The 27,810-nt window shown below is 66.5% G+C and overlaps 2 protein-coding genes across 2 annotated transcripts in view; one reads left to right on the top strand and one right to left on the bottom strand.

Annotated features, from left to right (window-relative positions):
- HSPG2 (heparan sulfate proteoglycan 2) overlaps positions 1–22,938 on the bottom strand; it is a 40,120-nt gene extending 17,182 nt beyond the window's left edge. The window contains 51 exon segments of the mRNA XM_041124495.1: positions 68–213; positions 301–436; positions 523–665; positions 1,435–1,575; positions 1,663–1,785; positions 1,995–2,054; positions 2,415–2,595; positions 3,008–3,108; positions 3,190–3,300; positions 3,383–3,609; positions 4,500–4,586; positions 4,658–4,785; positions 4,873–4,959; positions 4,961–4,987; positions 5,111–5,341; positions 5,457–5,537; positions 5,617–5,709; positions 6,154–6,345; positions 6,422–6,562; positions 6,656–6,744; positions 6,841–6,890; positions 6,972–7,058; positions 7,136–7,263; positions 7,344–7,457; positions 7,541–7,652; positions 7,736–7,854; positions 7,932–8,111; positions 8,191–8,367; positions 9,139–9,279; positions 9,918–9,985; positions 10,063–10,121; positions 10,193–10,279; positions 10,357–10,484; positions 10,571–10,718; positions 10,795–10,991; positions 11,465–11,641; positions 11,714–11,877; positions 11,942–12,088; positions 12,170–12,318; positions 13,068–13,212; positions 14,009–14,140; positions 14,215–14,334; positions 14,411–14,650; positions 15,310–15,435; positions 15,639–15,796; positions 16,389–16,447; positions 16,544–16,653; positions 16,912–16,977; positions 17,113–17,196; positions 17,657–17,789; positions 22,832–22,938. Of these exon segments, the coding sequence (XP_040980429.1) occupies positions 68–213; positions 301–436; positions 523–665; positions 1,435–1,575; positions 1,663–1,785; positions 1,995–2,054; positions 2,415–2,595; positions 3,008–3,108; positions 3,190–3,300; positions 3,383–3,609; positions 4,500–4,586; positions 4,658–4,785; positions 4,873–4,959; positions 4,961–4,987; positions 5,111–5,341; positions 5,457–5,537; positions 5,617–5,709; positions 6,154–6,345; positions 6,422–6,562; positions 6,656–6,744; positions 6,841–6,890; positions 6,972–7,058; positions 7,136–7,263; positions 7,344–7,457; positions 7,541–7,652; positions 7,736–7,854; positions 7,932–8,111; positions 8,191–8,367; positions 9,139–9,279; positions 9,918–9,985; positions 10,063–10,121; positions 10,193–10,279; positions 10,357–10,484; positions 10,571–10,718; positions 10,795–10,991; positions 11,465–11,641; positions 11,714–11,877; positions 11,942–12,088; positions 12,170–12,318; positions 13,068–13,212; positions 14,009–14,140; positions 14,215–14,334; positions 14,411–14,650; positions 15,310–15,435; positions 15,639–15,796; positions 16,389–16,447; positions 16,544–16,653; positions 16,912–16,977; positions 17,113–17,196; positions 17,657–17,789; positions 22,832–22,891 (6,390 nt within the window). The 5' untranslated portion in view covers positions 22,892–22,938.
- Positions 22,939–23,544: 606 nt separating this feature from the next.
- CELA3B (chymotrypsin like elastase 3B) lies at positions 23,545–27,688 on the top strand. Its single transcript, XM_030018095.2, has 9 exons — positions 23,545–23,639; positions 24,606–24,754; positions 24,863–24,939; positions 25,010–25,107; positions 25,755–25,889; positions 25,987–26,123; positions 26,598–26,743; positions 26,831–26,983; positions 27,613–27,688. The coding sequence occupies exons 2-9, from the start codon at positions 24,721–24,723 to the stop codon at positions 27,628–27,630; spliced, it is 798 nt and encodes a 265-aa protein (XP_029873955.1). The 5' UTR covers positions 23,545–23,639; positions 24,606–24,720; the 3' UTR covers positions 27,631–27,688.
- Positions 27,689–27,810: the final 122 nt, after the last annotated feature.

Consider the following 27,810-nt stretch of genomic DNA (forward strand, 5'->3'; position numbering starts at 1 on the left):
TCACGTAGGAGGGGATAGGGCAGGATTTGGGGTGCTGCCCATGCTGCCTGTGCTGCCTGTGCCCTACCTGGTGGCCAGCAGGCAGGGAGCCACCACGCTTGTACCACGTCACGGTGGCGGGGCCAGATCCTGCCACCAGGCAGTCAAGGTCCAGGGTCTGTCCCTCGGTGACGGATGGGGACGAGGACTCGATGCGGACGGGTGGTGCTGTCCCTGCAGGGAGGAAAAGGGGGGACACGGGTGGGTTGCAGCCCCCTGAACCCATCCCCAAACCCCGCCGGCATCCCCCACCAGCCTCACCTGGCACCACTGCCACCTCGATGGCGGCACGGGCCGTGCCGGCGGCGCTGGTGCCCACACAGAGGTAGATGCCACCGTCGGCCGCCGTCACGGTGGGGATGACCAGCGTGGCGATGTCGGCGTGCTCAGCGCGGGACTGCGGCATGAGGGTGGGTGTAAGAGGCAACCTTGGTGCACCCACATCCCCCCGGGAGCACCCAAGGGTGCCAGCACCTGGCTCACCTGCGGCGGTAGGGTGCCCCCCTGCTTCTCCCAGGTGATGGTGGCTGTGGGTGACCCCGAGACCCGGCAGTAGAGCCGCACCGTGGAGCCCTCCTGCACCTCCGTCCGCTCCGGGCTCACCTGCACCCGGGGTGTGCCAGCAGCTGTGGGAAGTAGGGAGTCAGGGCAGCGCTGGAGGGGTGGGGGCAATGGGGGTGATGGGGATGATGGGGGTGACATGAGTCATGCAGAAGATGAGGATGATGGGGACGATAGGATGATGGGGATGATGGGGGGGATGAGGGACAATGGGGATGACAGGAATGATGGGGGGATGAGGGACAATAGGAACAATGGGTGTGACGGGGATGATGGGGATGATGAGGATGATGGGGGATGAAGAGGACGATGGAGATGATAGGGGTGACAGGGATGATGGGGACAATGAGGGTGATGGGGATGATGGGGATAACAGATGATAGGGGTGACAGATGATGGGGACAATGGGGACAGTGGGAGTGATGGAGATGAGGGGGATGGACGATGGGAGATGACAGGGATGATGGTGACAGGGATGATGGGGATGACGGTGACGATGAGTGTGACGGTGATGGTGGGGGTGACGGGGATGATGCAGACAATGGGGGTCATGGGGACAATGGGATGATGGATATGAACGATGGGGATGATGGGGGGAGACGTGGATGATGGGGACAACAGGGGTGACAGGGATGATTAGGACAATGGGGGTGATGTAGATGATAGCAGTGATGGGGATGATGGGGGTGACAGGGATGATGCAGATGATGATGACGATCATGGGGACGATGGGGACAATGGGGGCGACAAGGATGATGGGAGATGATGGGGATAGGGATGGACGATGACAATGGGGACAACAGGGATGACCGGGATGATGGGAACGACGCTTACCTTGCACATGGAGGAAGGCCCGCGCTGTGTGCTGCCCGGCGCTGCTGCGCGCCCGACACACGTAGTGCCCCTCGTCAGTGGGCTCAACGGCGCTGAAACGCAGCGTCCCACCATGGACCACCGCCCGCGGCGGCAGCGTGCCTACGGGGACACGGCCCAGTGTCACCCCCAACAGCTGTGTCCCCAAGCCCAGTGCTGGTGTCCCCCCCATACCCGGCGGGCACCTACCGAGCCACTCGAGGGTGGGCGGGGGGTTACCGGCAACCACGCAGCGAAACTCGGCTGGCTGCCCCGGTGCCACACTCAGCTGTGCCGGCTCCACGGCGGCGGTGGGGGCGGCGGCGGTGCCGGCTGTGGTGAGACCCGGGGAGGGGGGGAGCTCAGGGCTCGCCGGGGCCCCCCCCATGGCGCTGGCCCCAGCTGGTGGGGGCAGTGGGAAGCAGGGGGGTGGCGTGGCACAGCTGGTGGCGGGGTGCGCAGTGGAGCCCTGGCATGCAGTGGGTGCGGGGGGTGGGGACCGCGTGGACCTCCCCGCCCCTACCTCCCCCACTGTGACTTACCCGGTCTGTGCCCCTCCATAAACTCAACGGGTCCATAAAACATCTGAGTCTTCGAGGGGGCTGCAAGAGGGCACGGGTCTCAGGGGAGTGTGCCCATCACCCCAGCGTCTGGGCGGCTAGCCTGGCCATCGCCCCGGTGTCTGGGTGCCAAGCAAGGCCATCACCCTAGCATCTGGGAGCCAAGTGTGCCCACCACCCCAGTATACAGGTGGTGAGCGTGCCCATTGCCCCAGCGTCTGGGCACCGAGTGAGCCCATCACCCTGGCGTCTGAGCACCAAGAGTGCCCATCACCCCAGCATCTGGCTGGTGAGCATGCCACAATCGTGCCAGTGATTTGGCACCGAGCGTGCCTGTCACCCTGGCATCTGGGCACCAAGCCTGCCCATCACCCCGGCGTCTGGGCACCCCTGCGGGCTCACCCTGGACGTAGAGCGTGGCGGTGCCCTCGTCCATGTCCAGCATGTTGGAGCCGGTGCAGACGTAGACACCGGCGTCCTCAGGCCGCACGTTGCGCAGGGTGAGAATGCCGTTGAAGTCCACGGCGCCGGCTGGCAACGTCCCGTGGTTCTGCCGCGTCCATACCAGGGTGTAGGCGGGTGACTGGTGGGGAGAGAGGGAGAGGCCTGAGGCCATGGGGATGGGCAGGCAGTGGGGCAGGGCATCTGCTGGGGACAGAGGGGATCGGGGGGGGGGGGGGCTGTGTGCCCGACTGGGCACCCGCAGGGGAGAGATGGTCACCCAGGGGTGTTGGTGTGTCCCGTAGAGCCACACAGGCACCCCAGGGTGTTTGGGGGGGTCCGTATGGCTGGATGGGCACCCAAGGGTGTCCCTGTGCAGGCATGATCCCATGGGCACCCATGTACCCTGCACGGCCCCACAGGCACCCAAGGGTGCTCATGTGTCCTGTGTGACCAGGTGGGCATCCAGGGGTGTCCCGATGCCCTGCACACCCCCATGTGCACCCAAGGGTGCCCCGCGTGCCCCCCGCTGTGCCATGCCCCCCTCGGCTCACCTTGCTCTTGGCAGTGCAGACGAAGGTGACATCGGCCCCAGGCTTCACCCGCTGCACCCGCTTCTCCTCCACGGTGACGGTGATGGGTTTGCCGGGGGTCTCTGCACCGAGATGGGAGAGCTGAGGCCCGCTCGTCCCCCCACTCCGTGTGTGTGTCCCCCACCTCGGTGACAATGACCTACCGGTGACAATGACCTCGGCACGGCTGGTGTTGCTGTGCCGTAGGTTGCGGCAGGAGCAGACGTAGACGCCGGCTTCAGAGGGCTGGATGCTGGCGAAGTGCAGCTCCTCGCCTGGGGGGGGACACGTGGGTGACACCCCATGTCCCGTCCCCCCACCTTGGGGACACCATGGTGTCCCTGAACCACCCAATACCTTGTCGCCGGCTCTGGGCACCTTCGGGGAGGGGTCGCCCATCTTCTCGCGCCCAGTGGTAATAGAAGGGGGGGTCACCGCTGGCCTGGCACCGCAGGGTGACGGCGCTGCCCTGTGCCACTGTGGTGCGTGGCGGGTGGATGCGGACGGCCAGTGGGAGTGGGGAGCCCGCCGGGATGCACGCCTGCCCGCGCACCGTGGGGTCACCCGAGTAGCCAGGCGCACAGCTGCAGGGGAAAAGGGGGTGAGTGTATGGCAGGATGGGCACAGCAGGGGTGGGGGTATAGGAGGGTGAGCATATTGGGGTGCATATAGTGGGGTGAGCCCATTGGAATGGGTATATTGGGGTGAGCACATCGAGATGGGTATATTGGGGTGAACACATCAGGGTGGGTATATTGGGGTGAGTATGTTGGGGTGAGATATTGGGGCGAGCACATGGGGGTGGGTATATTGGGGTGAGTATATTGGGGTGAGCACATCAGGGTGGGTATATTGGGGTGCATATATTGGGGTGAGTATATTGGAGTAAGCGCATTGGGGTGGGTATATTGGGGTGGGTATATGAGGGTGAGCCCATCAGAATGCATAAATTGGGATGAGCTTATGGGGTGAGTACATTGGGGTGGGTATATCAAAGCGGGTATGTTGGGGTGAGCACATCAGGGTGGGTATATTAGGGTGGGTATAGCAGGAGAACATTGAGTATGTCAGGGTGGGTATATTGGGGTGAGCCCATTGGGGTGACTATACCAGGGTAGGTGTAAGGGTGAGCACATTGGGGTGGGTCTATCAGGGGAAGCCCATCAGGGTGACTATACCAGGGTGTGTATATTGGGGTGAGTATATTGGGGTGAGTATATTGGGATGAGCACTTTGGGATGGGTCTATCAGGGGGAGCACATCAGGGTGGGTATATCAGGGTGAGCCTGTCAGGGTGGGTATATTGGGGTGGGTATAAGGGTGAGCCCATTGGGTGAGTACATCAGGGTGAGTATATTGGGGTGAGCCCATGGGGGTAGGTATATCAGGGTGGGTATATGGGGCTAAGCATATATATATATATGGGTATATGGGTTTTTTGGGGGTGCCAGCCACCCCCCGCCACAGGCCTCACCGCTCGCAGTACTGCCCGGCGTAGCCCGGCTCGCAGGCGGTGCAGCGGTACCCGCCGCCTCCCAAACTCTCGCAGGTCCTGGAGAACCTGTGGGGACAGCGTGAGGTGGGGGGGGCATCCCCTCCCCGGCACCCCCCTGCCCCGGCGTTGGCACTCACTGGTTTTCAGGGTATGGGAGGGGACAGGCGCAGGGCTGGCAGTCCTCGGGGGTACCAGCGGTGGCATCCCCGTAGAAACCGGGGGCACATTGGTCACAGAAGTCCCCCGCTGTGTTGTGCAAGCATCCCTGGGGGGACACACACACAAATATTGGGGGTGCACGGCTGGGATGAGACCCCAGCCCCTGCAAAACCTGCTTAATATAAATACTTACGGAGCAGACGCCACTCTCAGGGTGGCAGCTCTCCGAATGCCCGTTGCACTCACAGAGCTCGCAGTGCCCCAGGTACAGCCCCCCCCCCGGTGCGGGTGTAACCGGGCGCACAGTCCTGCCAGGGGGGAAAAAAAAAAAAGGGGGGGGGGTGTGTTCAGTGTTGTGACACCCCTTCCCCCCCCAAAAATATCCCTGGGAAGGGGGGGGTGATGATGGGGGGGTGATGCTGGGGGCTCACCTGGCAGGACAGCCCGTGGTAGCCAGGGGGGCAGCGGCATTCCTCCACTTCGGGGGCTGGGGGGAGGCCGGGTTGGGGGGGCACGGCCATATCCATGGCGACATCGGCGATGCTGGATGCGGCCGTGCTGGTGGAGTAGGTGGCTCGGATGAGGATCTCATCCAGGTCGGCCAAAGCCATTAGGAGATGCTCCCGCGTTGCCGGTTGCCCATCTGGCCGCTGCCAGTATTGCTGCAGGCAGAGAGGGGCGTCAAGGGCCGGGGGGGGGGACGGACACACACACCCCGGCTGGGCACGTCGTGGGGATGGGGGACATCAGGGACAAAAGCCACCAGCTCCCTCCTACCTCCCGAAAAATGATCTCGAAGGCCTGGGGGGTCCGCGGGGGCAGGTCGGGCTGGTACGCCACCAGCGTGATGTCGTTGCCCTGTGGATATGGGGGGGGTCAGGTGGGGGGTCCCCAGTGTCACCCTGTCATCCCCCCCCCAGTCCAGGCACCCCCATACCGTGATCTGGATGTCGGCGTCAGGCAGGGGGGCTCCCTGCCCCCCTGGGGTGTAGGTCAGGGTGTAGCGGAGGCGCCCGCCATAGGAGCCCACCTGCATGGGGAGATGGGGTGGGGATGCATCCCATGGGATGGGAAGGGGAAGGGACAGGACAGCATAGGGATAGGGATGGGGATGGGAAGAGGATGGGGATGGGATGGGGATGGGGAAAGGGAAGAGGAAGAGGATGGGGAGGATGATGGGGAGGATGATGGGGACAGGGATGGGGATGGGGAAGGTGATGGGATGAGATAGGGATGGGGAAGAGAAAAGGGACAAGAGGGAAGAGGGAAGGGGAAGGGGAAAAGGGGAAAAAGGAAAAAGGAAAAAAGCAAAAAGCAGGAGACGGGGGAGGCTGCAGCCACTTCCCCCTCCACCAGAGCCTTGGGGCGAGCAGCCAGGGGTGCCCACAGGGAGTGGGTGCAGCCGTTGCCAGGCTGGGTGCTCCTGCGGGCAACCCCGTCCCCCGGGGCGGGACGGGGGGGGGCACCCCATTACCTTGTCCCCCTGGTAGGGGGGAGGCAGCTGCCAGTAGTAGGAGTCGGGGGGCAGCTCCCCAAAACGGCTGTAGGTCAAGCGGGGTTGGGGGGTGCCCGGCTCCACCCCGAAGCCGGTGCCCACCCGGGTGCTGCGCTGCCGGTTCACCAAGGCAAATCCCTGGGGATTACCGGGACCGAAGGGCGTCCGGACCTACAGGATAGGGATATGGGTGAGTGGGGTCGGGGACATCTGGGGACAGCCTGGGGACTTCAGAGGGGACACTCACGGTGCCGCGGGCGTAGGCGGTGCTGGCGCAGTGCTGGACGATGCCCATGCAGAAGCAGGGCAGGCAGCCAGCCGGCTCGCTGGCACTCAGGTGGAAATGGTGGGGACGGCAGGTGGCACAGCTGGGACCCTCCACGTTGGCCTGGGGGGAGTGGGGGGGGACGGGGTGGGTGACATGGCCCTGTCACCTCCTCCCAGGGCTTGGGGACATGCTGGGAGAGGGGGGACGACTCACCTTGCAGTGGCACTGCCCGTCAGCGCCGCAGCCCTCGCTGATGCTGCCGCGCGGGTCGCACTGGCACTGTGCGCTGGGGACGCCCGGCTCTGCGGTGGAGTGGGGGGGGGACAGCGGTTAGGCATGATGCCCCCCTCAGTGCCACTGCAGGGGACACCGCCTCGTCCCCTCCCCGCGACACTCACCTTGGCACGGCTCTCCCCGCAGCGGGTCCCCCACGTACCCAGGCGAGCACCTATGGGGGGGGTACAAAAAAGCCAATGAAGGGGGGGTTGCACCCCAAAAAACAACCCCTCACCCCGGGTTCCCCTGGCACCTCTCGCAGAGACGCCCGCTGTGTCCAGGGGCGCATGCGGTGCAGGTGGGCTGTCCGTCCTTGTCTTCGAAGCAGCTCTTGGTCACCCTGCAGAGGGGACAAGGGGATGAGTGAGACCCTGCCCGTGTCCCCAGGAATGTAGGTGACCAGGTGGTGGCACCTACTGGGTGTCACCGTGGGGTCCGTGGCAGGGACAGGGCTGGCAGTCGCCCGGGGTGCCCCGGGTAGCATCGCCGTAGTAGCCAGGTTGGCATTTGTCACATTGGGCGCCCTCCGTGTGATCCCGGCAGCCCTGCAAAGGAGGGGGGGTGATGGCTTTGGTGGTACCACCATGGGGGTCCCCGGGGCGTCCCCTCACTGTCCCCAGCTCACCTGGCAGATGCCATTCTCAGGGTGGCACTCGCTGGCATGGCCGTGGCACTGGCACGGCTCGCAGGTGCCCAGGTAGAGCCCGGTGGTGCTGCGGGTGTAGCCGGTGTCACAGTCCTATGGAGGGGACAAGGGGACAGGGGGGTGGGCCACCACTCGGTGTCCCGAAGGCCGGGATGAGGGGACACTGAGGGTCTCACCTGGCAGGAGGCACCGCGGTAGCCGGCTGGGCAGGTGCAATCCTCCACCTCCAGTGCCGGCGGGCGGCCGGTGGCGTGTGGCACTGCCACGTCCAGGCTGACATCGGCTAGTCTGCGGGGCAAGAGGGGACGTCCCCACCGCTCTGCCCACCCGCAACCCCATGTCCCCAGTTTCCCCTCCCCTCTCCCTGGTACCTGCTCTCCTCCGGTTGATCCGAGTAGGACGCCCGGATCATGAAGAGGTCGATGTCGGCCAAAGCCATCAAGAGATGCTCACGAGTGGCATCGCGCCCATCCGCTCGGCGCCAGGCACGCTGCGGGCACAACCAGGGGGTAACCGCTGTGTCCCCAACCCCATCCTGGGATGGGGGGGACACCCGCCGGTCCTCACTTCACGGAAGGGCACGGTGACGGCGGTGGGGACGCCAGATGGGGGGTTGGCATCAGAGAAGTGCTCCAGGAGGATGCCGTTGCCCTGCAGCAGGACGTCGGGCTGGCGTGGCAAAGGTTGGGCGCCCGCTGGTGCCCGGTGCGTCACCGTGTAGCGCAGCTCACCACCGTACGATGTCACCTGCAGGGCGGGATGCAGCTAGGCTTAGCCGGGCTTGGGAACGTCCACCTTTTCCCCCAGCCGGCCCCGGCGCTGGCACCTTGTCCCCGGCGAAGGGTGCGGGCAGCACCCAGTAGTAGACGTCACGGGGCAGCTCCTGGAAGGCGGCGAAGAGCAGCTCCCGTGGGGAGGAGAAGCGGGCACGGTCACCCACGGTCCGTGTGCCGGCCAGGTTGGCCAGGCTCAGCGGCGGTGTCTCCTCGGCGGTGAGGAGGACCTGGAAGGGGAGCGGGAAGGGGCTTGGTGGTAGGCATGGCACAGCATGGCGTGGCATAGCACAACACGGCACGACATGACACTACATGGCATGGCACAACACAGCACGGTGTGGCACAGCAAGGCATGGCGTGGCATGGCACAATATGGCACTACATGGCATGGTGCAGCACTGCATGGCATGGCCTAGCAACGCATGACACGTCACAGCACGACATGACATGGCACGGCATGGCGTAGCACAACATGGCACAGCAAGGCATGGCACTCCATGGCATGGCACAGCACGGCATAGCACAACATGGCACACCATGGCACTACACGGCACGGCATGGCATAGCATAACATGGCACGGCGTGGCACAGCAAGGCATGGTGTGACATGGCACAACACGGCACTATGTGGCATGGCATGTGGCAGCATGGCAGAACGTGGCACGGCATGACACTACGTGGCATGGGAAGGCACTATATGGCACAGCATGGCATGACATGGCAAAAGATGGCAATACAAGGTACAGCACGGCATTGCACAGCACGACACGGCACAACATGGCGCTGCCTGACATAGCATGGCATTACACGGCACGACATGGCGCAGCATGGCACAGCACAGCATGACATAGCATGGCATAACGGCATATAACGGCACAGCATGGCATGACACAGCTTGACATGACATGGCACGGCACGGCGCGGCGCGGCAAGGCACAACATGGCACAACATGGCACCAAATGACCCAGCGTGGCCTGGCACGGCCTGGTGAGCGTACCTGGTGGCGGCTCCATGCGGAGCTGGCGCAGTGCCGTGAGACGCCCATGCAGAAGCACTGCAGGCAGCCCTCGGGGTTGGCCGCGCTCAGGTGGAAGGTGCCGGCGGCGCAGGCGTCGCACAGCCGCCCCCGCACGTTGGGCTGCCGGGGGGGGCACAGGATGGATGCCGTGGGTGGGGGTGCCAGGGGGTGGAGGAATGGGTGCCGCGGGGGATCGGACCAGCTGGGTGCTGGGGGGACTGGGAAATCGGGTGCCAGGGTGGGGAGGTGGGTGCTGCGGCGGGGGGCTGCTGGGGAGTGGAAACGGAGCGGGGCGGGGTGGGACTGGGTGCTGGGGGGGCTGGAGTGGGTGCCATGGGGGGAGTCGGACTGGGAGCTATGGGGGGGGGGTCGGAATGGGTGCTACGGGGAGGGGGGCGGAATGGGTGCCACGGTGGGGTCAGAATGGGTGCCACGGGGATCAGACTGGGTGTCATGGGGGGTTGGACTGAGTGCTGGGGGGGTGTTTGACTGGGTGCTAATGTGGGGGGTGGCATGGGTGTTAGGGAGGATTGGACTGGGTACCCCAGACACTGGACTCAGTGCCATGGGGGGGTCAGAATAGGTGCTATGGGGGATTGGACTGAGTGCCATAGCTGGGATCACACTGGGTGCCCCAGGGATCAGACTGGGTGCCATGGTGGGGGGGGGATGTCACACTGAGTGCTTCGGGGATCGGACTAGGTGCTGTGGGAGATGGGAGCACCCAGTGCCCCCCCCCACCAACACCCTGCCCGCACCTTGCAGCGGCACGTGCCGCCGGCCTCATCCTTGCCCCCGCGGGTGTCACACTTGACGAGCTCCTGGCCTGTGGGCAGCGAGGGTGAGGGTGGGGGGCACCCCTGGGTGTGGGGGGGCACCCCACAACCAACACCCACCACTCACCAATTGGGGTACACTTGCCACCTGGCTGGATGGGGTCTCCCTCGTAGCCCGGGGCACACCTATGGGAACGGGTTGGTGATGGGTGGGGGGTCTTGGTGGGGGGCGGGTTATAGGGACCCCCCGCACCCACCTCTCGCAGCGGCGGCCAGCGTAACCGGGTGCGCAGGCGTCGCAGGTGGCTTGGCCGTCCGTGTCCAAAAAGCATGACTCCGAAAACCTGCAGGTGACGATGACAGTGACAGACCGGGGCAGTGATATTTTGGGGCGGGGGGGGGCCCTGGGATTGGCACCCACCTGCGAGCTGGCTCGGTGTAAGGACAGGGACAAGGGTGACAGGCGGTGGCCGTGCCCTTGGTGGCATCACCGAAGAAGCCAGGTTTGCACTTCTCGCACTGGGGACCCTCCGTGTTGTGCTGGCAGTTCTGGGCGGGGATGGGGACATGTGGCAGAGGGGGCGTGGTGACACTGTGCCACATCCCCATTCCCTTGTCACCCCCCCATTCCTTACCAGGCAGTGCCCAAAAACGGGGTCGCAGGTGCTGGAGTGGCCGTGGCAGCCGCAACCGGAGCAGGTCCCCAAGTAGGGTCCCCTTGTCACCCGCTCGAAGCGGGTGGCACATCGCTGGCATGACAGCCCCGCGTAGCCCACGGGGCACCTGTGGACACAGTGGTGTGACGGTGGCATCGTGGCGGTGGTGGCACCGAGCCCGCAACCTCGCTACCAGCAGTCACCTGCACTCCTCGACCTCCCCGGCTGGCCCCAGGCCGGTGTCAATGGGGCTGGTGACATCCATGGCCACGTCGCTGAGCCCCACGCTGGCCATGCGCCCGTCGTAGACCGCCCGGATGAAGATGCCCTCCAGCCCCTGCAGCACCAGCAGCAGCAGCTCCCGGCTCACTGGGGCACCCTCCTCATCCTCCCAGTGGTCCTGCCAGGACAGTGACACCAGTGTCACCCCAGGGTGATGCCAACGCTGGCATCAGCCACCTGCTACCACTGGCATCACCCACCCACCACCACTGGCTTCACCCACCCATCAGCAGCATCACCCACCCGCCACCATCAGCATCACCCACCCATCACCAGCATCACTCATCCCATCACCACCAGCATCACCATCACCCACCCACCACCACCAGCATCACCCACCTACCACCCACCCACGACCATCACCAGCATCACCCATCCCCCACCATCACCAGCAACACCCATCCCCCACCATCACCAGCATCACCTACCCATCACCACCACCACCATCACTGCCATCACCCACCCACCATCACCAGTGTCACCCACCCACCATCACCCTCCCACCACCACCACCATCATCCACCCATCACCACCACCACCACCACCACCCTCCCACCCACCACTGCCATCCCCCACCCGGCTCCCACCCACCTCGGTGAAGGGCACATGCCGCCGGTTGAGGACATCGGGCCGGGTGGCTCCGGCGCGCGCCCGCAGCTGCCGCCCGTGGCCCCGCAGCACCACGTCGGGGTGGGTGGTGGGCTCAGGGGGTCCCCGCCCCAGCCGGTACCGCACCCCGTAACTCAGCGCTCCCCCGTAGGCATCCACCTGGCAGCATCAGCGGGCTGTCAGCGGCCGTGCCACCGGCATCCCCAGCCCTGTCCCCACCCCCGGTGTCACCTTGTCCCCAAGGAAGGCGTCTGGCAGCGCCCAGAAGGCATCGAGGGCCAGGAAGCGGCGGGACAGATCCAGGAGCTGGAATTCCTCGGCGCCCACGTCCACGTGGAGCTGGGTGGCCGAAAGCACCGGCGGGGATGGCGCGGCCGGCACCGTCACGTTGACACCTGCAAGGAGATGCTCAGCCCCTGGCGCGTCCCTTGTCCCCTGTCCCTTGTCCCCATAACTCACCCTTGAAGTCGTCGGGGCGGTCAAAGCGGAGGCGGAGGCGGTGGCGGTGCCGGGCAGTGGCACGGCAGGCGGTGGTGACGCCGAAGCAGAAGCAGGGCAGGCAGCGGGATGTCCCCGTCACCTGGAAGTGGCCCTCGGGGCATGGTCCTGCAGGAGACGGTGGGTGACGGTGCTGGTGCCGTGGTGGGGGTGGGGTTCGATGGGGAGGGGAGGGCGGGGGACGCTCACCGGGGCGGGTGACGGTGAGGATGCTGTCGGGGATGCCGAAGACCATGCCGAGGGTGTTGATGGCTTCGCAGGTGTAGGCGCCTTGGTCGGCTTCTTTCACGTCCCGGATGGTCAGCGTGCCCTGCCCGGCCTCGCTCACGATCGACACCCTGCGTGGCACGCTTGGCACCCGGTGCCTGGCACCCAGTGCCCGGCACACGCAGCACCCGGCACCCAGTGCCCGGCACACGCAGCACCCGGCATGCTCGGTACCCAGCACCGGCAAAGGAACACGGCCCCCCTGCATGCCCAGGCCCCGCCCCTAATTGCACACCCCGCCCCCTCGTGCAAGCCCCGCCCTCAAGGGGAAGCCCCGCCCACCGTGCAGCTCCCCTGTCCACCATGTGCATGGCCCCTGCTGGCTCTTAGCTCCGCCCCTTTGCTGGGAGTCTTGCCCTGAAAGCCCCGCCCACCACAGCAGACCACGCCCCCTGTACAAGCACCACCTCCAAGTGCAAGCCCCTCCCACCACAGGGCTCTCCCCTAGTGCAAGCCCCTCCCACCATAGCCCCCTCCTGCCACAAGCCCCTCCCACCACCAGACACCCCTCCCCCAAAGTGCAAGCCCCTCCCAGCACAAGGCCCTCCCCCAGGCTCAAGCCCCTCCCACCACTACAGGCCCCGCCTCAAGCACAACCACCACCTCCACCCCAAGCACAAGCCCCTCCCCCAAGTGCAAGCCCCTCCCACCGCAGGACACACCCCGAGGGCAAGCCCCTCCCCAAAGAGAAGCCCCGCCCCCTCCCTCCAAGCCCCTCCCCCCAGACCCCTCCGCCAGCACCTCTTGCCCCTGTGGGCCACCCCCCCCTTAGACCCCCGCCCCCTTAGGCCCCGCCCATCGGACCACGCCCCACCCCCACCTGTGGCTGCTGGGGGTGTGGCCCCAGTTGAGGCGCCAGGTGATGATGGGGGTGGGGACGCCGGTGGCCACGCAGGTGAAGGTGACCGTCTGCCCCGGCACCGCCCGCACCGACTCCCGGGGGAGCGTCACCACCTGCGGGGGCACTGCCCGCACCCCCCCGTCACCACCCCGCGCCCGGCGTGGCACCGCCTGCCGACGGGGTCACCGGCACCGCGTCCCCGGCCCGGCTTGGGCACCGGGTCACCAGCACGGCACCGCTTGGGGACAGGGTCACCAGCGCGCCACCCAGCACCGCACTGTGGCACCAGGTCCCCAGCATGGCATGGCTTGGGGATGGGAGCACCAGCACCAGGTCCCCAGCTCGGCTTGGGCACGGGGTCCCCAGCGGGGAACGGCTTGGGGACAGGGTCACCAGCAAGGGGTCCCCAGCCCAGCTTGGGCATGGGGTCCCCAGCGCAGCACCCAGCACCGTGCCGCGGCACTGGCTCCCCAGCGTGGCACCACTTGGGTGCGGGGTCCCCAGCATTGTAGCCAGCACAGTGCCGTGACAGAGGGTCCCCAGCGTGGCACAGATCGGGCACAGTGTCCCCAGCACAGTGTCACGTCCCCAGCCTGGTGCCATGGCACGGGGTCCCCCGCACACAGTGTCCCCAGCCTGGTGCCGTGGCATGGGGTCCCCGGCACACCTCAGGGTCCCTGGCACAGCTTGGGAGCAACGTCGCCAGCCTGGTGCCATGCCATGGGGTCCCTGGCACAGCTCGGGCACAGCGTCCCCAAGCCTGTTCCGCAGCACCGCATCCCCAGCACAGCTCGGGCGCAGCATCCCCAGCACGCAGCCACATCACAGTGTCCCCAACCCAACACCGGGCACCACGTCCCCAAGCCTGGTAGAGGTGTCCCTTCGCCTGGGCTGACGTGTCCCCTCCCGGCGTCACTTACCGCAGCCGACCTCATCGGAGCGGTCGGGACAGTCGGGTTCCCGGTCGCATTGGTAGCTGGCACGGATGCAGCTCCCGCTCGCCACGCACCGAAACTCTGCCGGCCCGCACGCCGCACCGGGCGCTTTGGTGGCTGCAGCGGTGACGGTGACACGTGTCAGCCGGGATCGTGTCACCGCGCGTGTCCCCCAACCTGGCCGTACTCACGGCAATCGGTCTCGTCGGAGCCGTCCCCGCAATCGTTCTCGCCGTCGCAACGCCAAAGCTTGAGGGCGCAGTGCCCGTTGCGGCACTTGAATTCGTTGGGTTCGCAGGGTGAGGGGGTGCCTGGGCGGGTGGCGGGGGAGGTCGTCAGCACCCATAGGGTGCCCCCCACCCCATCGCCGCAGCACCGCAAACTCACCGCAAGCTTCCTCGTCGCTGCCGTCGGCGCAGTCGGGCTCGCCGTCGCAGATGTAATCGCGGGGGACGCAGCGCCCGTTGGCGCAGGCGGCTTCGCCCGCTTGGCACCCACCCGTCGGCGGTTTGGGGGGGCGCGGGGTGAGCAGGCGACGCGGGGGGGCCGTGGCGGCGACGGTGACGGTGCTCACCGGGCGGGTGGTGGCGGGGCGGGCGGTGGTGGGGGGCATCCGTGTCGTGTGGTCTGTGGGGATGGGGGGGGGGGGTTATGGGGGATTGGGGGGAAATGGGGGTGCAGGGGGGGTTATGGGGGGCTGGGGGGGAATAGGGGTGTGGTGGGGGTTTATGGGGGGGTTATAGGGGGAAATGGGGGTGCAGTGGGGGGGTTATGGGGGGGTTATTGGGGGAGGTGGGGGTGCAGGGGGGGTTAGGGGTGTTTAGGGGGGAAATGGGGGTACAGTGGGGGGGTTATGGGGGGTAAATGGGGTGTGGGGGGGTTATGGGGGTTATAGGGGAGAAATGGGGGTGCAGTGGGGGGGTTACATGGGTATAGGGGAATTGGGGGTGCAGTGGGGAGGTTTATGGGGGGTTATAGGGGGAGGTGGGGGTGCAGGGGGGGTTTAGAGGTGTTTAGGGGGGAATGGGAGTGCAGTGGGGGGGTTGTGGGGGGTATAGGGGAAATGGGGGTGCAGTGGGGGGTTGATGGGGGTGCAGTGGGGGTTTTAGGGGTGTTTAGGAGGGGAATGGGGGTGCAATGGGGGCGTTTATGGAGGGTTATAGGGGAGAAGGGCGTGCAGTGGGGGAGTATGGGGGGTATAGGGGGGGAAATGGGGGTGTGGGGGATTTATGGGGGGTTATGCGGGAAATGGGGGTGCGGGGGGGGGGGTTGGGGGGAGGTCTCACCACAGCCGTCCTCGTCAGAGGCATCGTGGCAATCGGGCCGGTGGTCGCAGCGGTATTCGCCGGCGATGCATTCGCCGCTGCCGCAGGTGAACTCCGAGGAGGTGCAGGCGCGTGGGTGGGGGGTCACTAGTTGCGGGCGGGGGGGGTCACCGTGGTCAGGGTGACACCCCCCACCCCCCAAAGATCCACCCACCAGAAATTTGGAGGGGGGGTCAAGACACGCTGCTGCTACGCAGGACCAGGTGATGGGATGGGATCTATGGGGGTGGTCCAAGCGCACACCCCCCCCCCCCCAGGGTGTGTGTCCCCCCCCCCCGGCACTCACCGGCCCCCCAAGCGCCGGAACTGGAAGCCGAGGGGGGAGGTGAGGTAGGAGGCAATGGAGCCGGCGGCCACCAGGTCCCGCAGGACCCCGCCGAGCTGCGCCTCGTCCCCGTTCCCCTCCGAGCCCACGTCCAGCTCCACGAAAACGTCGCCTTCCAGCTCTCTGGGGGGGGTGGAAGGGGGGGGTGTCAGCACCCCAAAATCTCCCTCCTGCACCCTGCCAAATCTTCCCTGGACCCCCAAAAGCTCCTCTGCACTCCCAAAACATCCCTATCCCTCCCCAAACCTCCCCTGCACCCCCAAAAGCTCCCCGCACCCCCAATTATCACTGCACCCCAAAACCTCCCCATCGCCCCCAAAAGTTCCCCACCATTCCCAAACTCCCCACTGTCTCCCCAAGCTTCCCCATCACCCCCAAACCTTCCCACTGACTCCCTGGACCTCCCTGCCCCCCCAATCCTCCCCTGCACCCCAAAAAGTTCCCATCCCCTCCAAGCCCTCCTGCCCCCCAAACCTGCCCATCCCCACAACCCCCTCCACACCCCAAAACGTCTCCATCACCCCTAATCCCCCCCACAGCCCCCCCAAACCTCCCCATCACCCTTAAACCCCCCCACCGACTCAAACCTCCCAGTATCCCCCAAACCTCCCCTGCACCTCCAAACCTCTCCTGCATCCCCCAAACCTCCCCAGCCCCCTTGACCCCCCCAAACCTCCTAAAACCCCCTAAGCCCCCCCAACCCCCCCCAGCTCACTTGATAAAGACCACGCTGACCACTTGCTCCCCAGGCACCTTGTAATACTCGGACTCCAGCTGATTGGTGGGGGGAGCAGAAAATGGGGGGGTCAGGGTGCTCCCTTGGGTGCCCCCAACCCCCTACCACCCCTCTCCCCGGGAGCCCCCCCTTACCGTATCCACCACGGCCTCAGAAACCTCCCGAAATTCCTCAGATTCGGGGTCCTCCAGCTGCCGGCTGTAGTCGATGCTGCGGGTGAAGTTCACCAGCGCCCGGAAATAAACTGAGGGGGGGTCAGAAATGGGGGGGGGCTGTCAAAAATGGGGGGGATGGCACCTGCACCCCCCAAAAATACCGTCCTGTGACCCCCACCCAGCTGCGACCCCCCCATCCAGCTGTGATCCCCCCCCATCCAGCTGTGACCCCCCCCATCCAGCTGTGATTCCCCCCCCCATCCAGCCTCATCCCCCCCAACATATGGCACTGGGAGAAAAAAGTGGGGGTGCAGCAAGGGGGGGGTCCCCCAATATGTGTCACTTACTCAGCGGGGGGTCGTCCTCGGGCTCCGCCACCACCATGCCCGCCGGTGCGGGGGGGGGGCCCGAGCGCTGCCCGCCGAGGAGGATGAAGAGGAGGAAGAGGAGGAAGAAGAGGAAGAGGATGGAGAGGAGACAGAGCCTGAGAGCGGTGACACACAGGTGACACCCAGGGGACCGGTGCCACCCCCACGGCGTCCCCTTACCGGTGGGTGCCAGCCCGACGACGGGTATGTGGGTAGCGGTCACCGGTGGCCAGGTGATGCCGCTGCCGTCCTCCCCGCTGCCATCTGCAATGGGGACAGCACGGGTGGCACCCAGGGTGGCACCCATCCAGGGTGACAACCACCCAGGGTAGCATCCACTCATGGTGACACCCACCCATGATAACACCCACCCCACCCGGTGCCACCTCACTGCCAGATGCCACCAGGTCCCGTTGCCATCTGCAATGGGGACAGCGTGAGTGGCATCCAGGGTGGCACCCGCCCATGGTGATACCCACCCAGGGTGGCACCCACCTGTGGCACCTCGTGCCACCTTACCGATGGATGCCACCAGGTCCCGCTGCCATCTGCAATGGGGACAGCACGAATGGCAGCCACTCATAGTGACACCCACCCACGGTGGCACCCACCCAGGGTGGCACCCAGGCACCCACCCAGTGCCACCTTACTGGCCAGATGCCACCAGGTCCCACTGCCATCTGCAATGGGGACAGCATGAGTGGCACCCATGGTGACACCTTACCTCCGGATGCCACCAGGTCCTCGTCATCAGAGAGGTGTTCGTAGTACCGGCGTCCCCGCGTCCCTCCGACGTGGTCGGCCACCGTGTCCTCGGGGAAGGAGGTCTCGGCCAAGCCCCGGGTGCCGCGGGTGACCTGGGGGACACCCGTCACCCCTCCGCTGGGTGCCAGGCCACGTCACCGGCACCGGGGAAGGGGGGTAAGGGGGGGGACACAGATGGGTGCTGGCAGGGCCAGGGCCGCATAGCTGCGCGGTGGAGTCACGGCGCGGGGGGGGGAATGAGCTCATCACCCACCCACCGCATTCCTGCGCCGCCACGGCACCGCCACGGCAGCGGGCACACGCGTGTGCCGGCACACGGGGAGGGGGGCGTGCGCGAGGGGACTGCGGGCTGCGCGCACGCCTTTGCACTGCTACGTGCACGCACCGACACGGGGACGCGTGTGCATGCTGACACGTGGCTGTGCACACGTGTTTGCACCGCTACATGCACACACGGACACGGGGATGCGTGTGCATGCTGACACGTGGCTGTGCACACGCATTTGCACCACTGTGTGCATGCACCGACACGGGGATGCGTGTGCACAGTGGTGTGGGGCGGTGCACACACCTTTGCACCGCTACGTGCATGCACCAACACAGGGACACGCGTGCACGCTGACATGTGGCTGTGCACACACTTCTGCACCTGTACATGTGTGCACTGACACAGGGACGCGTGTGCACACTGACATGGCTGTGTACACGCCTTTGCACTGCTATGTGCATGCACTGACACAGGGACAAGCGTGCACAGTGGTGTGGGGCTGTGCACGTGTGCTTGCACCCTTACATGTGTGCACCGACATGAAGATGCGTGTGCAGAGCGGCATGGGGCTGTGCACACGTGTTTGCACCACTACATGTGTGCACCAGTGCGGAGACGTGTGTGCACAGCACCATGGGACTGTGCACGTATGTTTGCACCATCACACGTGTGTGCACTGACATGCCAATGCACATGCACGCCGACATGTGCCTGCGCACCTGCCTTTGCACCGCCACACACGTGCACTGACACGGAGACGCGTGTGCATGCTGACATGTGGCCGTGCACACGTATTTGCACACCGACACGCGGCTGCGGGTGCACACGGATGCCTGCGTTCGCACCGCTACGCGTCCTCGCCGGCAACACGGTGCCGCGTTCGCCGCGTCACGCCTGTGCACCAACACACGCACACACGTGTGCGCCGCCCCGGCGGGTGCCCCTCTGCCCGTGTCCCCCCCCCCCTCACCGCCCCCGGCGCCCGCCGTGGCGAGGAATCCGTCGGGGCAGCACTTTGCTGTGCAAACAAGCGCCGGGGGGGATTAAGCGGGTGCTGGGGGACGGGGGGGGGGGGGAAAGGCGGGGGGGGGGGACATGGCCACTCGCCTGCACAAACGGGGGGGACACGACACCCTGGGGGAGTCTGGCTCGGGGTGGGGGGACCCCATGGGTGCCAGCGCAGCCCCGGCCTGCTTGGGAGGGGGGAGGTGGGGTGGGGAGGGGGAAACTGAGGCACGGAGGAACTCATGCGTGCGCTGAGCTGGGGGGTGCTCTGCTACTGCTCCCCACACGTGCATTGAGTGTGTACGTGCTCTGCTGCTGCCCCTCACGCATGCACTGAGCGCGTGGGTGCTCTGCCATCATCCCCACACACATGCACTGAGCGTGCAGGTCCTCTGCCATTGCTCCCCACAGATGCACTGGCCGTGTGGGTGCTCTGCCACTGCTCTCCAAGGCATGCACCGAGTACGCGGGTTCTCTGCTACTGCCCCTCACACATGCACCGAGTACGCGGGTTCTCTGCTACTGCCCCTCACACGTGCACCGAGTTGTGGGTTCTCTGCTACTGCCCCTCACGCAGGCACCGAGTATGCGGGTTCTCTGCTGCTGCTCCCCACACGTGCATTGAGCGTGTACGTGCTCCACCATCACCCCATCCATGCATGCACCGAGTATGTGGGTTCTCTGCCCCCGCTCCCCACACATGCACCGAGCGGGCGGGTGCTCAGCCCTGCCGGGCAGCGGGCCCCATCCTGACCAGGCGGAAGGGCAGCTGCCTGTCCTGTCACCGGCGGTGGCCAGGGAGGGGACAATCACCCCTCTCCTGTTACCGGAAGCCTCCCCGCGCCACGGCCCCGCACCCGGACGCCTGGGTTCCCCCCGCCGCCGCCGGGGCACCGCGCCCGGCCGGACGCCGTCGCCGCCGCTCACATTTTCCACTCGCCGGCCCAAATCCTGCCCCGCACCCTGGGGAAAACCCGGGGGGGGGGGGGGGGAGCTGAGGAAGAGGAGGGTGAGGAAGCACCACCCTGTCCCACGTGCAGATTCGCTTGATGAACCTTGTGCCCCAAATTCGGGGGGGACCTCAACTTCTCCTCCCCCCCATCAATTTGGATGTGTCCCCTTGTCAAAATCTGGATGTGCCCCCCTCAAAATCTGGATGTGTGTCCCCCCCTTTACTTCATCCGGGTGAGGAAGAGGAGGTGACGCACGGCAGGAATAATAACCGGGGGGGGGGGGGGTTATTAATAGCAGCCCCCCCTCAGCCTTATTGTTCCCCCAAGGTCGTGGCTACAAGGTGTTTCCCCCCCCCTCAAAAAACCTTCCTCCTCCCCTGGGGGTCCCCTGGGACGGAGGGAACCCTGCTGCGGTGCTGAGCCACCCCCACTTTTTTGGGGACCCCCCCCCAGGGCTTTTTTTGCGGGGGGGCTGCCAGCACAGCTGGTGGGATACTGGTCCCTTGGGGGGGGGGGGGACAGGCAGCTGCCTACCCCCTCCCTGCTGCTGCCCCCCCCCCCCGTGATTTTGGGGGTGCAAGCAGCTGTGGGCTCAAAGTCACTCCTGGGAGGGGGGGACCAAATATTTGTGTGCCTAATTTATCCCAAAAGAGCTGGGCTTTGGGGGGGGGGGGGGAACGCCCCAGGGGTGCTGATGGGACCCAGGAGTCCGGGCTGGCCTTGTCCTGCTCTTCCTCCTCCTCCTCCTCCTCCCAGCCAGGCCATCTTTGGCGATGGGAAAGAGCTGAAGCGCGCCGGGAGCTCCCAGGGCCACGTGCGCTGGGGACCCTTGGGGGGGGGGACACACACCACCCTGGGGAATCCTGGGTGGGTCCCTAAGGGTCCCCACGGGGGACACGAGCCCCCCCATCCCTTCCCAAAAGTGTAGGAGCAAGCAAAGCCGGCGCGAGCATGCACACGAGCGTGCAAGAGCGAGGGTGCAAGCAACGAGGGTGCTGGGAGCGCCCTGGGTGGGTGCGGGTGCGTGCACACGCGGGTGCGTGGGCCCCCCCCCCTTCTCCCCCCCCTTCACCCCCCCAGGCCTGGCGATCTTATCACACATTCCTGCTGCGCCCTCACCCCCCCCCCTCCATTAACCCTTCACAGCCCTCGGAGGGGGGGGCACCCCCACGCCAGAAGCCCCCCCGTGGAGTGGGTGGACCCCCCCTGCATTTTTTTAAGGGGGACAGACACACATTCCTCAGCATCCCAGAGTGGGGGGGGGGAGGATATTGGGGTGCCATCCCGTCATGGTGTCCCCAAATCCCCCTGTCCCGTAGCGGAATGGGGTTGGGGAGGTGGGGGGAGGGCAAAATGGGGGGACTCCCCCCCCACTTTCGTCCCCACCAGCCCTCCCCCCGGGACGTGGGTGGGAGCCCCACGGAGCGGGGGGGGGGCCAGCCCTGCCAGCATGGCCCCGAGCAACAAGGCCCCCTCTGTTCTCAGCCCCGGGCATCGTCCCAGCCCCAAACCCCCCCCCTGCCCCCCCCCCCCCCCCGCCCCGGGTGGGGGCGGGCCCCCCCACATCACCATCAGCCCCCCTACCTTGCTTGGGGACCCCCCCTCAGACAGGGGATGCTCTGCCCCACAGTGCAAACCCACCCTGCACCCCCCTTGGGGGGGCACCCAGAGGTGTCACCCCCCCCCCCCCCCCACTGCATCCCAGCTGGGTGTGACCCCCCCCCCCCGGACACCCCCAGACGCAGCCCCCCCTGCCCCCCCCCGAGGGGGGGTATTTTGGGAGAGCTATTTTTAGGGTGGCTGGCGCCACCCGTCACCCTTTAAATTTAGCCGGGGTGGGAGAGGGGGATGGGGGGGGGCGCAGCAGGGGAGCAGCACCCCAAAAGCAGGACGCACCCCTATACGTGGCCACCCCACCCAGGGCCAGGAGGGCAGTGGGGTCCCGGGGGGGAGGGGTGGAACAGCTCGACCCCCAGGGTCAGGAGCCCATGGGTGGCTTTGGGGGATGATGGGGACCCCCACACCCCGGGACCTGGGGGACCCCAATTCCCTGAGGGGACAGGGTGCGGTGACAGGGACCCCACATGCCCCGGGGTTTATGGGGGACCCCAATTCCATGAGGGGATGGGGCGTGGTGACCCCATGTGCCCCTGGTCCCTGGGGGACCCCAAGTCCCTTAGGGGACAGGCATGGGGGTGGGCACACCACGCACCCCGGGTTTATGGGGGGACCCCAATTCCCAGATGGGACAGGGCATGGGGATGGGGCCCCCACCCCTCCTTGCTGTTTGGGGGGACCCCAATTCCCTCAGGGGCCAGGGCAGGGTGCTGGGGTCCCCACATGCCCCAGGTACCTGGGGGGGGGCAGGACCCCCAATCCCCTAGGGACCGGGGCAGGGTGCCAGAGACCCCGCATCCCCCCTGGTACGGGGGGGACACACCCCGATCCCTTAGGGGATGGGGACCTCACATCTCCCTGGTGCCCAGGAGGACCCCAATTCCCTGATGGGACAGGGCAGGATCCCGGGGTCCCCGCACCCCCTCAGTACCCGGGGGGGGGACCCCAATTCCCCTTTAGGGACCAGAGCACAATGCCGGGGACCCCGCACCCTCCTGTAGCTCGGGGAGGGGACGGGACACCCCCCAAAAATCCCTTCGGCCACAGCGCACCGCCCCCCCCAAATTCTTTAAGGACGCCCCCAACTCCTTCAAGGGACCCCAACTCCTTTAGGAGACCCCAACTCCGGGGTGGGGATCCCAACTCCTTTAGGGGACCCCCAACTCCATGGAAGGGGGAATCCCAACTCCGGGGGGGGGGCACCCCAATCCCTCTAGAGGACCCCAACTTCTTGCGGGACCCCGCCACCCCCTGGGGACCCGAGGGGACGCGGAGGGGGGGACACACTCACTCCGAGGAGGGCTCCGAGCAGCAGGAGGGCTCCCAGCCCCGCCGGTACCGGCGGCCCCATCGCCCCGCTCCGGCCCCGCCGCTCCGCTCCCGTCCCGCTCCGCTCCCGCGTCGCCGCCCGCCCCGGGGCCCCGCCCAGCCCCGCCCCGCCCCGCCCCGAGGCGGGGCCGGCCGGGAGCGCGCCCACGGGGCGGGGTGGGGGGGGGTCAAGTCTGGGAACTTGAAGGGGACACGGGGGGGGGGGGGCGTGGGGGAAAGCGGAGGGGGGGTGTTGTCTGGGAAGTTCTACGGGGAGACGGGGGGACCCAGGGGACATCTCTGTGCATGTCCACGGGGACACGGGGGGGGGGCGTGGGGACACCGTGGGGACACCTCTGGGAACCTGCAGGGGACACGGTGGGGACACCTCTGGGAACTTGCAGGGGACACGGGGGGGGCGTGGGGACACGGTGGGGACACCGGGGGGGACACCTCTAGGAACTTGCAGGGGACACAGGGGGGCGTGGGGACACCAGGGGGACGGACACCTCTGGGAACTTGCAGGGGACACGGGGAGGGTGTGGGGACACCGTGGGGACACCTCTGGGAACTTGCAAGTTACACAGGGGGGGCGTGGGGACATGGTGGGGACAGGTCTGGGAACCTCCAGGGGGCCATGGGGGGGGCGTGGGGACACCGTCTGTGCCACCTAGCCGGGGACACAAATGCTCACAGGGACACGGCCGTGGGAGGTGCCCACGGAGACACGGGGGTGACACGAGTGTCCCCACGAGACACATGGTGCCCCTGTGGGACCCCACAGCCCCCAGGTATGTGGGGCAGTATGGGGGCTATAGGGGACATGGGGTTATAGGGGCTATGGGGGGCACCAGGGACATGGGGTGGTATAGGGGCTATAGGGGACACAGGGGGTTATGGGGGCTATGGGGGGCACCAGGGACATGGGGCAGTATGGGGGCTATATGGGACACAAGGAGCATGGCAGATATAGGGGCTCTAGGAGGCACAGGGGGGTTATAGGGGCTACTGGGGGAACAAGGGGCACTGGGGAGTATGGAGCATACTGGGGGCAGAGGGGCCATGGGGTGCATGGGGGACATAGGGGCTGGTAGCAGGACATCAGGGTATGGGGGGCACAGGGGCTATGGGGGCACCAGGTGCCTGAAGGGTATAGGGGCTATAGGGACCCCAGCTGCTATGGGGGACACTGGGGCTCTGTGGACCACAGGGGTTCTAGGCTCCGTGGTGTGTACCATGTGCCTATAGGGATGCTGAGGGGGGTAAGGGGCTATAGGGGGCACAGAGGGTTATAGGGGGGGACCAGGGGCATTGAGGATATGGGGCTATGGGGGTCACAGGAGCTATGGGGTTCAGGAGGGGGTATGTATGGGGGCCAGAGGGGGCCACCAGGGTCATGGGGGGTATGGGGGGCTGTGGGGGACACAGGGGTGGTTATGGGGGCTATGGGGGCACAGGGGCTATGGGGTCTGGGAGGGGGGGATATATGGGCACTGAGTCCATGGGGGCTATAAGGGCAATGAGGGCTAGATGGGGACATCAGGGGCATGGGGCAGTATGGGGGGCACGGGGGGGTTATAGGGGCTATGGGGGGGCACCAGGGGCAGGGGTGGTATGGGGTCTGTAGGGGCACAGGAACTATAGGGGCACAGGGGTCTATAGGGTCTCCACTGGGTGAGCTGGCTGGGTGCCAGGTGCCACGTCCCCCCCAAGGCCAAGGTTAATGGTTAACCCCGCCGGTGCCCCCCCCCCCCCAGGACCCAGGTGGGTGCCAGGTGCTGGTTCCCAGGGGTGCCCTTGGGTGCCCCCGATACCGGAGGGGATTTAAGGCCGGCGGCCACCCCCGTGCGCCCTGACTGAGCTACAACCGCGATGCTGAGCCTCCTCCTGCTGCTGGTGGCTGGCGGTAAGGTGTCCCCGAGCCCCCACCCATGTCCTCAAGCCCCCCACCCGTGTCCCCAACCTCGGGTGGGGTGATGGGTGCCCAGTGGGTGACGGGCGCCCTGTCCCGCAGGCAGCCAGGCCACGGTGCTGCTGGACTCACGGGTGGTCAACGGGCAGGATGCTGCACCCTATAGCTGGCCTTGGCAGGTGAGCGGGCAGGGCGTAGGGTGGGGTGTGGCACCCATGGGTGCTGTGGCACCCACCGGTGTCCCCGCAGATCTCGCTGCAGTACGAGCGGGACGGCACCTTCCGCCACACTTGCGGGGGCACCCTGATCGCGCCCGACTGGGTGATGACGGCCGCACACTGCATCTCGTGAGGGACCCCCCGAGACCCACGGCGGGTGCTGGGGGGGGGGGGCTGTTGCGGGGGCAGGGTGCAGGAGGGAGTGTAAGGGGCAACAGAGGGTGCGAGATGCAGGGATGGGTGCAGGAGGGGTGCAGGGTGCATAAAGATTGTGGAGGGTGCTGGAATGGGTGCATGGAGGGGTGCAGGGTGCATGAGGGATGCGGGGAGGAGTGGGGAGGTGCAAGGTGCAGGGAGTGTGCAGAAGGGGTGCAGGGTGCAGAAAGATTGTGCAGGGTGCAGAAAGATTGTGCAGGGTGCAGGAATGGGTGCGTGGAAGGGCTGGGGGTGCAGGGGGATGTAGGGTGCAGGAGGGGTGCAGGGTGTAGGGGGTGTGCAGGGTGCCAAATGGCTGCAGGAGCAGGTGCATGGATGGGATGGGGGCATAGGGTTTGAGCAGGGTGCATGGAGGGGCTGCTGGGTGCAGGGATGGGGTGCAGGGGTGATGTATTGTGCAGGACGGGTACATGGAAGGGGTGCTGGGTGCAAGATAGGTGCATGGGGGGGTGCGGGGTGAATGGAGGAGGTGCAGGGTGCAGGGAGGGGTGCAGGAGGGTTGCAGCACCCTGGGGTGCCGCCGGGTGCGATGTCCCCTGATGTGCCCATCCCCCGGGCAGCTCCTCGCTCACCTACGAGGTGGTGCTGGGTGAGTACGACATGGGTGCCAGGGAGGGCTCCGAGCAGCGCATCCCCGTGGCCCCCGCCGACATCTTCGTCCACCCCAAATGGCGAAGCTCCTGCGTGGCCTGCGGGTGAGTGGGATCCCTGGGTGGTGGTGGTGGGGGGGTTGGGGACATTGTCCCCAACAGCCTCCCCCCCCACCCTGTGACACGTGTCCCTGCGTGGCAGCAATGACATCGCCCTGCTGAAGCTGCAGCGCCTGGCGGTGCTCAACACCCAGGTGCAGGTGGGGCAGCTGCCGCCGGCGGGCACTGTCCTGCCCGATGGGTACCCCTGCTACCTGAGCGGCTGGGGGCGGCTGGCCAGTACGTCCTGGGGGGGACACGGATAGGGAGTGGATGGGGAGATGGTTGGAGGGACAGATGGGGAGATGGGGGGATGGGTGGGGAGGTGGCTGGAGGAATGGAGGGTTGGATGGGGAGATGGTTGGAGAGATGGAGAGATGGATGGGGAGATGGTTGGAGGGATGGATGGAGGGTTGGATGGGGAGATGGAGGGAAGGATGGAAGGATACAGGGATGGAGGGAAGGGTGGAGGGCTGGAGGGCTTGAAGGATGCGGGGTTGAAGGGATGGATGGATGGATGGATGGATGGGTGGATGTGGGCTGGTTGGATGGATGTGGAGCAGACAGACATATGGCTGGATGAGGGATAGGTGATGGACAGACGGACGGACGGATGGCTGGCTGGCTGGCTGGCCATGGACGGTCAGGGCCAGCAGGAAGGACACCGGGCATGGCACGCCCCCCACCCCAGCCCCCCTAACGCCCGGTTGGCAGCGGGGGGGCCGCTGCCGGAGCGGCTGCAGCAGGCGCTGCTGCCTGTGGTGTCCTACGAGCGCTGCACCCAGCCCGACTGGTGGGGCACCCTCGCCATCCGCCGCACCATGATCTGCGCCGGCGGCGCAGAGAAGGCCGGCTGCAACGTGAGTGCCACGCCGGGCCGGGGGGGGGGGGGGGGGGCACGCTGGGACCCCCCTTGGCACTGACACCCCCCCCATCCTGTACCCCAGGGCGACTCCGGGGGTCCCCTGAACTGCCAGGCAGCCGACGGGCACTGGGAGGTGCACGGCATCGCCAGCTTCGTCTCAGGGCTGGGCTGCAACGCGCCCAAGAAGCCGACGGTCTTCACCCGTGTCTCCGCCTTCGAGGACTGGATCGCCGAGGTGGGGAACGGGATGCTGGGGTGCCTGGGGTGCTGGGATGCCCAGGGTGCTGGGGAAATGGGATGCCATGATGCCAGGGTGCTGGAGCACCAGGGAACTGGGATACCAGGGTGTCAGGGTGCTGGGGTGCCAGGACAACAGGGTGCTTGTGTGTCATGATGCCAGTGTACCAGGGGTGCTGGGGTACCAGGGTGCTGGGGCACTAGGGTACCAGCATGCTGTGGTGCTGGGGTGCCAGGGGACTGGGGTGCTGTGGTGCTGGGGTGCCAGGGGACTGGGGTGCCATGGTGCTGGGGTACCAGGGCTCTGGGGTGCCAGGGTACCAGAGTGCAAGGGTGCTGGGTACCAGAGTGCTGGGGCACTGGAGTACCAGGATGCCATGGTGCCACGGTGCCAAGGGACTGGGATGCACTTGGGTGCCATGGTTCTAGGGTACCAGGGCTCTGGGGTGCCAGGGTGCCATGGTGCTCTGGTGCTGGGATACCAGGGTGCCAATGGGCCAGGCTGCTGGGGTGCTGGATTGCCGGGGTGCCGGAGTGCCAGGGTGCTGGAATGCTAGGGTGCCAGGGCAGTGGTGTGCTGGGGTACCGGGGTGCTGCACTCCCCCCTCAGCAGCTTCTCCCTTCCAGACCATGAGCCAGAACTGAGCGTTGGTGGCGGCGACCTCCCAGCGTGGCATCGGGCAAATAAACCCCCAGATCTGGCACCACACGCGTCCCTGTGCTGGGGTGTGGGCACGCGCAGGGGCGGCCGGCATGGGGGGGCGGCAGATGTCACTGGCTGGGCGGGCACGGAGAGTACCCAGAGGTGCCCAGATACCACCGGGA

This window comes from Aquila chrysaetos, chromosome 6, assembly GCF_900496995.4.
Source record: "Aquila chrysaetos chrysaetos chromosome 6, bAquChr1.4, whole genome shotgun sequence".
Classification (NCBI taxonomy): domain Eukaryota; kingdom Metazoa; phylum Chordata; class Aves; order Accipitriformes; family Accipitridae; genus Aquila; species Aquila chrysaetos.

Excerpts from the sequence above, each read along its gene's own strand:
- CELA3B (XM_030018095.2), top strand. The coding sequence starts at position 24,721 with ATGCTGAGCCTCCTCCTGCTGCTGGTGGCTGGCG. Across the intron at positions 24,755-24,862 it reads CCTGCTGCTGGTGGCTGGCG|GCAGCCAGGCCACGGTGCTG; the intron begins GTAAGGTGTCCC and ends CCTGTCCCGCAG. Across the intron at positions 24,940-25,009 it reads CCTATAGCTGGCCTTGGCAG|ATCTCGCTGCAGTACGAGCG; the intron begins GTGAGCGGGCAG and ends GTGTCCCCGCAG.